At 55.1% G+C, this 13,513-nt stretch overlaps 1 protein-coding gene across 1 annotated transcript; it reads left to right on the forward strand.

Moving 5' to 3' along the window:
- The first annotated feature begins 787 nt into the window (after positions 1-787).
- On the forward strand, positions 788-4,678 carry LOC119696268 (serine/threonine-protein kinase pim-1-like). The gene is made up of 7 exons (XM_038125993.1): positions 788-844; positions 1,499-1,843; positions 1,990-2,040; positions 2,245-2,611; positions 3,227-3,403; positions 3,646-4,201; positions 4,539-4,678. The coding sequence occupies exons 1-6, from the start codon at positions 788-790 to the stop codon at positions 3,750-3,752; spliced, it is 1,104 nt and encodes a 367-aa protein (XP_037981921.1). The 3' UTR covers positions 3,753-4,201; positions 4,539-4,678.
- The last annotated feature ends 8,835 nt before the right edge of the window (positions 4,679-13,513 follow it).

Below are 13,513 nucleotides of genomic sequence, written 5' to 3' on the forward strand. Positions count from 1 at the left end.
TCAAGCTTCTTATTTCTAACAGTACCTTTAGCTACGCTCAGTTTGCCTTCTCCCTGTTTTGCTTTGAAAGCAATGCTGGAGACACCAGAAACCTGCAAATGCAAGATTTTAGAGCACGGTGCTTTGGTCAGCCATGGGTTCTAGAGACAGAGCATGTGCTCCCCCAGTATTTCCCCCTCAGCAGTGACAATCCACAGCAGCAACACAGGTGATTCCTGGGACATTGTGCAGGGCTCAAGACTCCGTGTCTTGGCTTCACATGGCAAAGTTCACCTGGATCCAAACTGGTTGGTTTTTCTAGCTGTGTCAATGAGCAGCAGGAGAAATGAAGCAGCCAGCAGTTTCTTTGCAGAGAGGGCCTTTGCTCCAGGCTGAAAGTGCCGGCAGGGAGCAGGCAGACAGCTGAGAGCTGAGCTGCTGTATTGGACTGCCATCCAAACTCAGCAACAATAGCAGTTCCAATGCTTTATTTTAATCCTCCTATTGGCAGTCTCCGACTTTCACCTGGAACCGGACAAGAAAGCAGGACCAGCCCTGGGGACGAGGGCACCGCGCCGGGCGCGGCCCCGCCGCTGCCGCTCCCCATCCCGAGCGGCCGGGGAGCAGCGCTGCCCCGCAGGGGCTGCATTTCTCCCTGCTCATGTCCTGCCCTGCCCTCCCCCGGGGCTGCCTCTGCCTGGCGCTGGCAGGCTCCTCGTTCAGCACTTTGCTCCGCTCCAGGGGAAAGTCCGGGCAGCGCTTTCTTTGCTTGTGAGGAAGAGAGCGCAGCGCGGGGCGAGCGGGCGGGATGGGGCCCGGGGCGAGCGAGCACGAGGGGCAAGCTGCGAGACTGCGGGAAAGAAGAGTTCCGATCTGGGGAAGAGGCAGCTGAACGAGCCGGTGGCTTTGGCGCGGGTGCGGGAGGAAGAGATGCTCCGTGAGTCCGGTTGGGCCCCGGAGCGGAGCGGCCCGTGCTGCCCCGGGGCGCGCGGGGCGGAACGGGGAACGGACACGCGGACAAACGGACACGCGGACAAACGGACACGGGGGGAACGGACACGCGGACAAACGCTCCCGGCGCTTCGGCAGCAGCAGCGGCAGCAGCGGCGGCAGCAGCAGAAGAGCAGGAGAAGAGCAGCGATTCCAGAGACCCTCTGCGTCCTTTCCCTTGTTCCTTCTCTCCCTCTCCCGGTGTCCCGCACCCTCTCTCGGTGTCCCTTTTGGTCCCATCCCCCCCTTCCCCGGCCTCCCTCTCCCCGTGCTGGGCCGGGCCATGCCCCCGGCCCGCCCCCGGCCCCGGTTGGGGCTGCCCCCTCCCCGGCCCCGGGCGTCCCGCCGCGGTCTCGCCTCCGCCCGGCTCTGGCCGTGTTGGCGGTGGCGCTGCTGGGCGGGCATCAGTGCCTGGGGCTGGGGCGGCATCGCCGCCCTTTGGCTCCGCCTGGCCCGAGCCCGGCCCCGGCCCCGGCCCCGGCCCCGGCCCCGGCCCCGGCCCCGACCCCGACCCCGACGTGGAGTCCAGTCCCGGTCCCGGCGCCGGCTCCTCCCGGGGCCCGCGGAGGACACAGGCGGCGCGGCCGCTCCCGCCGCCTCCGCTGCGGCTTCCCCGGCCCGAGCTCCGCCGCTCGGCAGCGCGGCCGCCGGCCCCGAGCCGCCGGGGCCCGGGGCGGGTGGGGCTGCCCGGCCCGGGGCGCTCGGGGGGCGCTCGGGGGCCGCTGCTGGCCCCGGGCCGAGCGCTGACAGCCGCGTGTGGCCCGCAGGGAAGGCGCAGGAGGCCCTGCAGGAGCGCTACCGAGTGGGTTCGCTGCTGGGGCGCGGCGGATTCGGCAGCGTCTGCTCGGGGACGCGGCTCTCGGACGGCGCCCCGGTGAGCGGCGGGGCCGGCGGCGGGCGGAGGAGGAGGAGGAGGAGGAGGAGTAGCGGGAGGAGGAGGAGGACAAGGAGGGGAAGAAGAAGGTCGGGGCGCGGCGGGGCGGGCGGCGAGCTGAGCCCGCTGCTCTCCCTTGCTCGCAGGTGGCCATCAAACGCGTGCCGCGGGATCGCATCCGGCACTGGGGCGAGCTGGTGAGTGAGCGGGGCCAGCGGCAGAAGCCGGGCCGTGCCGGGCGGCTAGGAGCCGGGGCCCGGCAGGGCGGGAGCCGCCGGGAGCCCTGCGGGGAGAGCGGGCGTGGGCTGAGCGGGGCATGCGGAGCATCCCGGGCTGGCTGAGGGCTCCCAGAGCCCCGGCACGGCCTGAGCCCCACTGACGGCATCGCGCTCCTCCCGCAGCCCGACGGCAGCAGCGCGCCCCTGGAGATCGTGCTGCTGGCCAAGGTGTCGCAAGGCTGTGCTGGTGTCATTCAGCTCCTGGAGTGGCTTGAGCTCCCCGACAGCTTCTTGCTGGTGCTGGAGCGTCCGGAGCGGTGCCGGGAGCTGTCGGGTGTCCTGGCGGAGCGGAGGTTCCTGCCGGAGGAGGAGGCGCGGGGGCTGTTCCGCCAGGTGCTGGAGGCCGTGCGGCACTGCACCAGCCGCGGGGTCCTGCACAGGGACATCAAGCCCGAGAACATCCTGCTCGACCTGGCCACGGGGCAGCTGAAACTCATCGACTTTGGCTGTGGCGCCTTCCTCCAAGACACAGCCTACACCCAGTTTGCAGGTGAGCCCTCGCAGGGGATGCTCCTGGGCAGCTCATGGCCCAGCCTGGCTGTAGCACCAGGGCTTCCCCTGTTGCAGCCGGGATGGGATTGATGCTGGAGCCAAGTTGATTTGGGTGGGGGTGTGAGGGGGGCCAGCTCCCAGGCCTGCCGACAGCCTTCAGCACCCACTGTGCCCTGGGCTGGGGCTGGAGCTGGGGCAGCCAGCCTGACAAAAACCCCCATGAGGGTAGCAGAGGGGGGGGTCTGACCCCGTGCCCCGGACAGTTTGGTGTGCAGGCAAGGAAGAGCTTGGACTGCTCTGCTCCCCTTGTTTGCCTTGACTTATTAATATTTTTGGGGGCCATGCAGGCAGGGAGGAGAGTGGGTTTTGTCCACCGTGGGGTGGGTTTTTCCTTTGTGTGTCATGGTTGGGCCTTCCCAGGGCTTCTGCTGCCCTCTTCCAGCCCCAGCGGCTTCTTTTCCAGCCCCGAGTTTGTACACAAGTCCCAGGTGCTGGCGAGAGGGCAGCAGTCACCCTGTGTGCCTTTGGGGCAGCCCCCACATGCCCAGGGATGCTGGGGCCAGGCTCTGGGAGCAGCAGCATCCCCCTGCTGAGCTCTGTCTGTGTTCCACAGGAACCCTGTCCTGCAGCCCACCCGAGTGGATCCACCACCAGCGCTACCACGGCGAGGCAGCGACGATCTGGTCCCTGGGCCTCCTGCTGTACCAGCTGGTCATGGGCAAGCACCCGTTCAGGAGGGGCCAGGAGATCATCTGGGGGCGCATCTTGTTCTCACCACGGCTCTCTCAAGGTGGATCCTCATCTCTGGGCACGGGGGGAATACCAGTGCTGGGAGACAGCAGCGGGCTCATGGGCATCCTGCTCTGGCAGCTGCTGAGGAGGTGGCACATGTCCTGCTCTCCTGCTCGCCTCCAAACAGAGAATCCATGGGGAAGTTTAGGCCCAGCTCTGGGCACACCCAGCGTGGCCTGGGCACGGGAACGGGGGGGCAGCTTCTCCAACTGACTGGTGATTTCTGGTTTCTCTCCCCAGAGTGCCAGGATGTCATTAAGAGGTGTTTGTCCATGCAGCCCTCGGACAGGCCATCCTTGGAAGAGCTTTTCTGCCATCCTTGGGTGCAGGGTGTTCCTCTGCCCTAGAAGATGGGAGAGATCCACGTGCACAGTTGGATCCAGGGGCCTGGCAGGTACCAGCTCCACACATCTCTTGGCAATCAGTAGCAAAGCAAACCAGACTGGTTTTGTCCTGCCTGTGGCTCTGAGCAGGGGTCAGCAGAAGGGAACACGCAGCTCTTGGGCTGGAGCTGAGCTGGAGACCTGGTGTGGTAAGCACTGGTGGCCGCTATCCACCCTGGCTTTGCTTGTCTGGTTCACTGACAGCTGGGGCCCTGGGCAGAGCCCTGAGAGCCTGGTCTGGCCCCAGGGAAGGAGAAGGAGCCCCTGGAGAAGCTGTACCAGGTGGGGCTGCTGCTGGAGACACCAAGGACAGCCTCAAGGATGACAATCTCTTCCTCAGCCTGGCCAGCTGAAGATGATGGACTTGGATTCTGGCACCTTCTTCAAAGACACGCTCCACGCCCAATTTGCAGGTGAGTCCAGAGCCAGGGGGATGCTCCCAGGTCCGGGCATGGCACGGCCTGGCCGGGCACCAAAGGTTCCTCCTTTGCTGGGACAGATGCAATGAATTCTTCATTTGGCTGCCCAACTGCTTTTGGCTCTGGGCAGCTGCTGAGGGCTGGGTGTGCCGTGGCTGGCTGCAGGCTGGGCACATGTCCTGCCCTCCTGCTCTGCTCCCAGAGGCAGCAGTGCTGGGCAGCTCTGGGCACAGCTCTGGGCACGGCCAGCATGGCCTGGGCACCGCGGGCGTTGGGACAAGGGGACAGGAGCCTTCAGCTGACGGGCGGTTTCTGGTTTCTCTCCTTGCAGCCGGGCTCTGCGGGTGCTGAGGCTGCTCTGGGCTCTGCCAGGGCTCTGCTGGGCTCAGCCTGGGCACGGCTGGGCTGGCTCTGCCCTCACATTGCTCTGACAGCTTTGCATCAGACGAGCCCGTTCTGAGCACAGCGCCTGAGCTTTCTGCTTTGGCAGGTGAGTGAGACTCTCCTGCGGGCCCAGAGATTGCAGCTGGGGACACCCATCCAATTGGCAAGGACCCAAACTCTCCACAGTCCCAGCTGAACGCCTGCATCTCCCCAGGATGTTTTGTCTGTCGCACTCTTGATTCCTTTTTGGCTGGAATTGTGCAATTGCCCTTTCTTCCTCCTCTAGAAGTGCCACGAGTGGGCCAAAGCTGGCGAGTGGGCCGTGTTCCTGAGGCAGTGCAGTCTGGAGCTGGTGGATGGAGAATTGCCCTTGTGCACTTCCAAACCAGAGCAAAAAGCTGTAAGTGGGACTTTGTGTCTTTTCGAAACCCCTGACAGTTTCAAGGGGAATGTGCAGCTCATTCACAGGGTGAGAAGGAAGGGCATCTTCTAAAGGGTTTGGGATGTGACAGAGTTTAGAATCCCAGTCCTGCTTGGAGCTGGCAGGGCACAAAGCAATTTCCTATTGCTTCAACTACAATTTAAAAAAACAGTATTGGAAACAAACCCCAAAAACTTTTTTAAAAGGCTGTTGAGGTCCGTAAGATGGATCCATGCCATCAGCACGTTCACAAAGTAAATAACTGAGTTCTCTTTTTCTAAAGATCAGTAACCTCTTAATCCAAAGCTAGAGAAGTTTTTCACAACACACTTGGTTTTTGTTTTTATCTTTCAAATTTTATACAGTTTTTTATGACTATTTCCTTTTTTTTCTCTTTGAATAGGAAACACATCCTCTAAAAGGAATGTGTTTTGCTCCTGGTTCCCGTGTGGAGCAGCTCCCTTCCCTCTGGCTGAGCTGCTCAGGCAGAGCCCGGCAGCTCCTGGCCCTGCAGGGCTGAGGCTTTTCCCCGTTGCTGGGCACAGACTGATGGAGCAGCACTGCTGAACACGGGCACACAGAGGGACCAGGAGCAGCTGCCTTTGTCCACCTGAGGCTCCAAGGCTCAAACTCTGAGCATCCAGGGCTGGAAGAGACTCGCAGGCTCCCTGGTGGCTGTGCTGCCCCCCTTGTGCCCGGCCCAGCTTTGCTTGGAGCAGAGGGAGAACAAGGGGCAGCTCCCTCCCAGCCCCAGCCCAGGGACCCCTCCGGCCCGGGGGCTTGGGGCACTGTCAGCACCCGCTGCTCCAGCCACCGCTTCTGCTGGCCCTGACAGCAGCACCCAAACTGGGGCTGATCCCGAGGGAGCAGCAGCAGGGCCTGGAGCTGATCCCTGACTCTGGGCCAGGGCTGCACAAATGACCCCAGAGCAGCAGCAGCAGCACATGGAGCTGACTTTGAGCACAGCCCCTGCCACTCTTGCCTGCCGTGTGCAGCGGTGTCACAGCAGCCTGAGGCACCTGGGAGCCCCCAGTGCCAGCAGGGACTTGAGATGGCAGCCCTGGGCTCCTGGGGTTGTGCAAGGAACGGAGCTGGGGACTCCCTGTCCATGGGGAGCTTCCAGATGGAAAAGGCTGCTGTGTCCAGGCAGCTCCAAGGGCAGAGAAAGGAGGGTCTTCACCACTGGATCTGTGCCAGTCCGTGGAGCAGGAACAGCTGCTTCATTGCACTCCTGGAGAAAGCTCTTGGCTGGTTCAGAGCGCTGAAAGGTATGAAGGGCAGAGAGGAGGCCACACCAAACAATGCTCCTGTTTCCACAGCCTCCCCTCTCCGTGTCCCAGAAGGAATTGGATGGACTGTGTTCTATTCTCCGAGTCATCTCGTTCAGCAGGAGCAGCTCAGCACCAGGAGCTGAAGGAGCTGAAGCCTCAGGCCACAAGAGCTGGGCAAGGGGATACTTTCTGAGCAAATGAATGCTGCTGACATGGACCTAGCTGAATGCAGCAGATAGAATCCTGGAATCACAGAATCCTTTCTGTTGGAAAAGACCTCTGAGCTCATCCAGTCCAGCTGGTCACCCAGCAGTGCCAAGCCCAGCTCTAAACCACGTCCCTGAAGTGCCAAGGCCTGGACAACAGCCCTGAGTGAGGCCTGAACAGCAGGCCCTGAGCCAAAGGTGGCCTCTGGATGAGCCTTCCAACCAAAGGTTATCTTTGTATCTGCTCACTAATGAAATGTGCATGCTCATTAGCACTGTGATAGATGTATCCACTCATTGGTGAAACATGTATTACCTTTCTGTATTTAGGAGCCAGACAAGGCCATGAAATCTGACATCTGGCCTTGTTTGGGGCTGAATGGTCAAAGTCACCTCCCTTGGTTCCTCCTTGGGCCCTGGCCAGGCTTTGGGAGGAAGCCAAGAGGAGGATGAAACCAGATGTTCCCGCACTAGCAGTGCTGTCAGTTTCTTCATTCAGCACTGTCAGAGCTGGGCCCTCTCACAGTGAGGTTGGAGCCTCCCCTGTGGCTGGAGGCAGCTGCAGGAATTGCCAGTGCCCAGGAGTGGCTCTGCAGCCCTTGGCTGTGCCAGCTTCCCCCAGCTGCTGTGTGGATCTGGGGGATGGCAAAGCCTGAGGGTAACTGGTGCTGGATCTTTCTGAATCACTGCTGCAATCTTTGGTGGTGATGGTTGGGTGCATTGCTGAGCTGCTCCTTTTATGATTCTTTGCTGCTTTGAGCTGCAGTAAATGACACTGATTCCTTCAGTTGGTGTCTGTCTTTGGTGCTGACCCTGCCCACTGGTAAAACAAAACTGGCACAGTCTGGCCAGATCACAACAAAATGTCACTTTTTAAATGTAAATGGGAGGAATCAGTCCCAGCTGAAATTCCCAGGTGGGAAGCCCTTCCCTGGAGTTGGTTGGCTCTGGAGTGGGCTGAGGTTGGAGCACCGTGTGAGCAGTGGGGCAGTAGGTTAAAAGAGGCTGAACCCCTGGATGGCTTAAAATGCATCCAAAATTTACATATTGGAAAAGGAAAAGAACTTGTGGGTTTGGGAAGACGAGGATGGATTTTCATACCTCCACACTGGAAACAGCACCAACAGAAGGAAGAATTGTTGTTGGAACACTCCCACATGGAGTGACAGAAGAAGGTTTTAATCTTGAGCTCTGGTTCATTTGTGCAAGTGATATTATAATAATAATTTTAAAAAATTTTAACAGTTTTATATAATATAATGCTACAATCTCTATTTATATCTATATAATTAAAATGGATAATGTGAAGGCTGACAATGCTGATGAGCAGCTTTGGTTGCTCACTGTGACACTAAATACCCTACAGAAAAGGACTGGCCAAGACCCAGCTGTCAGTGGTGAACTTTGCAAGATTGTATACAAGGAATAAAAGAGAAAGGGATGAAATTGGCTATTTTTATAGGATTTGCTGATCCTGTGAGGCAGAATGCTTTTTCTATTACTGTGAGAAATGCCGTGATTAAGGCTGCTGGATTTTTAATATCCCAGACAATCCACAAGCTGCAGGATTGGTTGAATGGGTGAAGGGGTTGTCAGAAGAGCAGCTGAAAAAATAAGGAGATGGGAACCTGTCCCCATGGAGAACCCATCTCCCAGGTGTGCTCCATGCCCTTAACAATGGCCCACTGGGGAAATGGAAACCCCCTGGCTGTGCATGGCTGCACCCAATTTGCAAATACAGCCACGCACAGTGAGACTTGGACTGCCTGGGAAATTGTTCTGGCTGTGATGGCCCCTGGCAGGGCCAGCCCAGAGGCTGCAGGGCTGGACCTTCATGCATTGGAATTAGTCAGGATAAATCAGAAGCAAATGAGAGTTATCAATACCAAAACAGGAATTCAGATTCCTCCAGGACACTTTGATTTGATAACTGCTCACTCGAGCATGACCTTGCAAAGTGTTCCTGTCATGGGAGGAGGAACTGATGCAGATTATCAAGGAGAAATTGAAGGAATTGTGTTAAACAATAGAGAACAAGATTGGATTAATCAGTCCCATGACAGCGTAGCACAATTATTGATATTGTCAGTTTTTAAAACAATTGTGAAAGAAGGAGATCCACCTCAAATCACCACTGTTGGTGAAGATACAGGGTTTGGATCCAGCAGTCCTAATCATGGAGCCAGAGTGTGGCTCCAGAGGCCAAAAGGCCCTTCCAAGGCAGCTGAAGGAGCAGCTCCTGGGAAAGGCAGCACTGTTTGAATGCTGAAAGCTGGGCAGGAACAATGGGAATGTGTCCCTGCAGCCCAGTGTTCTGTGTGAGAGCAAGTAGATATTACAGGAGATTGTTTTACATATCCTGCCTGACCAAATCTCCCTGTTTGCCCCAGTGGCCCCTTTGGAAAATGCTCTGATCCACGGGGCTCCATGTGAAGGCTGCTGTGACACTGAGGGAATTCCAGACAAATTCCATGCAGGAGCCTGGGTGCCCCTCAGGGACTGGGACCCGGCCCCCTTCCAGCCACAGGGGAAAGGGCCCCACCAAGCTTTGTCACCCACAGACACCGTGCTAAAGCTGAACAGCAAAGGACCTTGGGGGCATTATTCTGGAATTAAAAAGGCACCAGCTCCATGGACAACAGAATTATTGTTCTTATCCCAAATGAGATTGAGGAAAAAGAATGAGTAACCCTTGTCCCTGAAGTACTGCTGATGTCTGTGAGTTGTATCTTGAGAGTCAGCCAGAATCTTTGCTTGCAGAAACACCTCTAGAGCTTCACCAAGGGATTGGTCATCAGAAATGTTTTGAAAATTGAGAGATCAAAGTAGCCAAAGTACTCCATGTCACTAATTGCTGGGTGTGTTCTCAGCTGCAGTTGGAAGGAATGGGGTTCCCTTGGAGGGCCCACCCTGTGGGATGGCCAGAACTCTGTCCATGGGCTCTGCCTCGTAACGGAGCCAATGAAGGGACAGTTACAGAAAACTGTGCTGTGGAACACAGGAATGCAATGATCAGTTTGACAGGATTCACCAGGATTTCCCTTCAGCAGAAACCAAACCCTGTTCTAGTAACAGAGGCCACAGTGTGAGAGGATTTCTGTGCTTTACCATCACTCCCAATGTCAGTAGAACTTGGGGTGCTGGAGCTGGTTCAGTGTCAGTGTCACACCACTCCCAGCTGCAGGGCCACCATTTAGGGTCCTTCAGCAACAGCCACAAGGAAGAGTTGGGGCCCAGAGAACATTTTCCCCCCAGTGAGTGCCTTGGGTTTCAGCAAGCCAAAGATTCTGGTTCACCCTGTGCCCCATGTGCACTGCCTCGTCCTGTGGAGTTTATAGTCATGAGATAAATTGATTCTTAGAAGAAGTAGCAAATGATCCTGTTAAAATATCCAGTAGCACATCCGAGGAGCTCCAGCAAACACGAATGGGGACTCCACAGAACCACATGGCCTTGGATGATCTGCCTGCTGGCCAGGGAGGAACCTGTGCTGTTCTAGGACAGGAATCTAGGACACTGCTATCAGTGATGGGTTTGAAGTCCAACAGTCAGGAATCATCTTGACAGAAAAAGCAGTAGAGGAGTGGAAGCAAGAAGAAAATTCTTCTTCATGGTGGGACTGGCTTCATGGCTGCCAAATTGGAGGCTGTTGTGAAATGAATTTGTGGCAGTGTCTGTAATCATTGCAATGTGAGCACTTGGTGTGTTATGATTCCATGTCAGCGTTGTTGTGACACTTTATGCTAGAAACAGAGTACTGAGACTTGTCTAAAAAGAGACACAGTCTCAAGAAAAAAGGGACATTTAGTAAAATAACAGAGAATAGCAACTAATTAGGGCTGTTTTAAAAGAAATGTGAATTAGAGCTCTGAGTAATGAACTTGAACAGCACGTACCTGAAGAACAAGAGACGATGCCTTTATGCCAAATATCTAAATCTGAACTGTGTTATTGTAAGAATTGTTATGAAGGTTGTAGTTCATCTGCAGGTTAAAGAACCCAGTTGAAGTCCTGAGTTCTCAACACCAGGCCCTGACTGAGGCCTGAACAGCAGGCCCTGAGGCAAAGCTGACCTCCAGATGAACCTTCCAACCAAAGGTTATCTTTGTATCTGCTCATTAATGACTCTTTATTAGCAATATGGTCTCTGTATCTATTAATTGGTGAAATGTGGACTTATCTTTCTGTATTTAAAAATCAGACAAGGCCCCATCTTGCCTTGTTTGGGGCTGAATGGTCTAAGTCACCCCCCTTGGTTCCTCCTTGGGCCCTGGCCAGGCTTTGGGAGGAAGCCAAGAGGAGGATGAAACCAGATGTTCCCGCACTAGCAGTGCTGTCAGTTTGTTCATTCAGCACTGTCAGAGCTGGGCCCTCTCACAGCGAGGTTGGAGCCTCCCCTGTGGCTGGAGGCAGCTGCAGGAATTGCCAGTGCCCAGGAGTGGCTCTGCAGCCCTTGGCTGTGCCAGCTTCCCCCAGCTGCTGTGTGGATCTGGGGGATGGCAAAGCCTGAGGGTAACTGGTGCTGGATCTTTCTCAATCACTGCTGCAATCTTTGGTGGTGATGGTTGGGTGCATTGCTGACCTTCTCCTTTTGTAATTATTTTCTAATGATGATGTGCTTTGCTGAGCTTCTGCTTTTGTAATTTTTGGCAGATGTACATGACATAAATTACACAATTCCTTCAGGTGGTGTCTGTGTCTTTGGTGCTGACCCTGCCCACTGGCAAAACTGACCCTGTGGGCTCCATGGAACCAAGGGGCCCTTGTGACACTGCAGGGCCTCCTGTAACCAGGGGACCATGGTGACCCTGTGGGGCTGAATGGAACCAAGGGGTCATTGTGACACTGTGGGCCTGAATGGAACCACGGAGACCATTCTGACACTGTGGGGCCTCATGGGGACAAGGCTCCATTGTTTTCCTCTCCCTGGCACTGCCCAGTTCAGCCTTTCCCTGCCCCTGCCCCAGCCCAGCAGAGCAGCAGAGTCAGGTCTGGCCCTGCAGCAGGAACTGGAGGCGCTGGAGCTCAGGGACAGCCACTCTGTGTCTGTGTGACAGATGAGTAATGCGATGATTGACTCTCACAATTAACAGACAAATATCATGTATATAGGTTAAGAAAAGTTTTATAGATTAATAGTTATGTTTTACCCTCTTGCATTGTTGTCAAGGGACAGCCAGGGTTTGGGACATTTGGGAGGGTTGGATTGTCACTATGGCGACATCTGACCTCCAATCAGGATTTGAGGAAGTGATCTCCACCATTGGAAAGCGAAGAAGGGGTCGATGGACAGAGCTTTGGGAGGGGCTAAAGGGTTGAAAAGCAGAACCTCCATTGTGGGGGTGAGCACATGGTGGGGAAAATCCTTTACTCCCGGTGCCTTAACATTTTCTCCGTTCAGTCTTCTGTTGTATTTTTGATAAGGTTAAATAAGCCTTTCCAAAATTATGAAAAGTGAGTAGCCATTTCTCACAATTTTTGGGGTCCTCATCCTGGATAAACACCTCGCCCTGGTGGCGCTAGGAGTTTTTGAAAAGAGGCACAGCCACACCACAAATTTGGCGGAGTCTATCGGACACTCCCAGGGCCACCGGTGGTCACAGGCTGAAGCCCAGAGACAACAGGAGGCTGGATCAAGAAAAGAGAAGAAGAGGGTTGAGTACTATTTTTTGGCCTGATAATTACTCCGTAATTCCGCTATAGGAAAGCGAACTCCACGCCAGTACTATACCAGACCCGTCCTGGTCCGTTGGAGCTTTGGGATACTGGGCGGCTGGAGAGAACGGCGGGACGCGGGGTGAAGAGGAAAGAGGGGATTTCCCCCGTGGCCGGTGGGACGTGTGAGACAGAAGGGTTTGTGAAGGATTTGGCAGCGCAGAGCCAGCACACACAAAGGGGGCCGAGTGGGGGCCCACTCGGGGCAGCACTGGGCTCTAGAGTGTGACCAGCAATTAGGGTGGGATTTAGAGGTGCAGTTAGACATTGGAGTACTCCTAGAGGAAGGAAAGATGGTGGTTAAGCTTCTCCAATTAAGGGAAGAGGATGAGAGCAAAATTCATGTGATAGTGTGGGTAAAACTGGAAAATCGAGGTACATTGAACATGAAACTTATAGTAATAAAAATAGTTGCTGAGAGCCATCAAGTCCGGGTGCGACAATATCCACTCCGCCTGGAGGGGAGATGAGGACTATGGCCAGTGATCCAGGACTTACTTGAGGATGAGACCTTAGAACCATGTGTGTCCCCCCATAATACACCTGTATTACCAGGAAATAAGTCAGATGGGACTTACAGGCTTGTTCAAGATTTAAGAGAAGTAAACAAAAAACCAGTGAATCGGTACCCAGTAGTGCCTAACCCCTATACACTACTGAGTAATATCCCCCATCACACCAGTGGTTTAGCGTGACAGACCTAAAAGATGCTTTTTGGGCATGTCCAGTGGCAGAGAAAAGTAGGGATATATTTGCCTTTGAATGGGAGGACCCCGATTCTGGGAGGAAGCAACAGCTTTGGTGGACTAGGTTACCCCAAAGGGTTTTCCGAATCCCCAAACCTGTTTGGTCAAGCCTTGGGAGAAGTACTACAACTCTCCTCCATCAAACCTGAGATAAAGCTCATCCAGTATGTAGATGATTTGCTTCTCTCAGGATGGAACAAAACAAAGTTCTGGAGTCCATCACAGCAATGTTAAATTTTCTAGGGTACTAAGGACTTTGAGTATCAAAAGGGAAACTCCAATTTGTAGAGAGGGAAGTAAAATATCTAGAACACGGGATTTGTTAAGGGAGCTGGCGGCTGAGCCCTGAGAGGATTACAGGGATAGCTTCACTCCCAATGGCCAAAAACTAAGAGGTAAGTCAGAAGGTTTTTAGCCCTGTTGGGATATTGTAGGCTATGGATAGAAGGATACGCGCAAACCGTCAAGTTCCTTTATGAAAAGTTAGTTGAAGAAGAGATTAGGTGGGAAAAAGACAATGAACAAAAGTTTGAAGCTTTAAAGCAAAAATTAGTCAGTGCACT

Source organism: Motacilla alba, unplaced genomic scaffold (genome assembly GCF_015832195.1).
Source record: "Motacilla alba alba isolate MOTALB_02 unplaced genomic scaffold, Motacilla_alba_V1.0_pri HiC_scaffold_28, whole genome shotgun sequence".
Classification (NCBI taxonomy): Eukaryota; Metazoa; Chordata; class Aves; order Passeriformes; family Motacillidae; genus Motacilla; species Motacilla alba.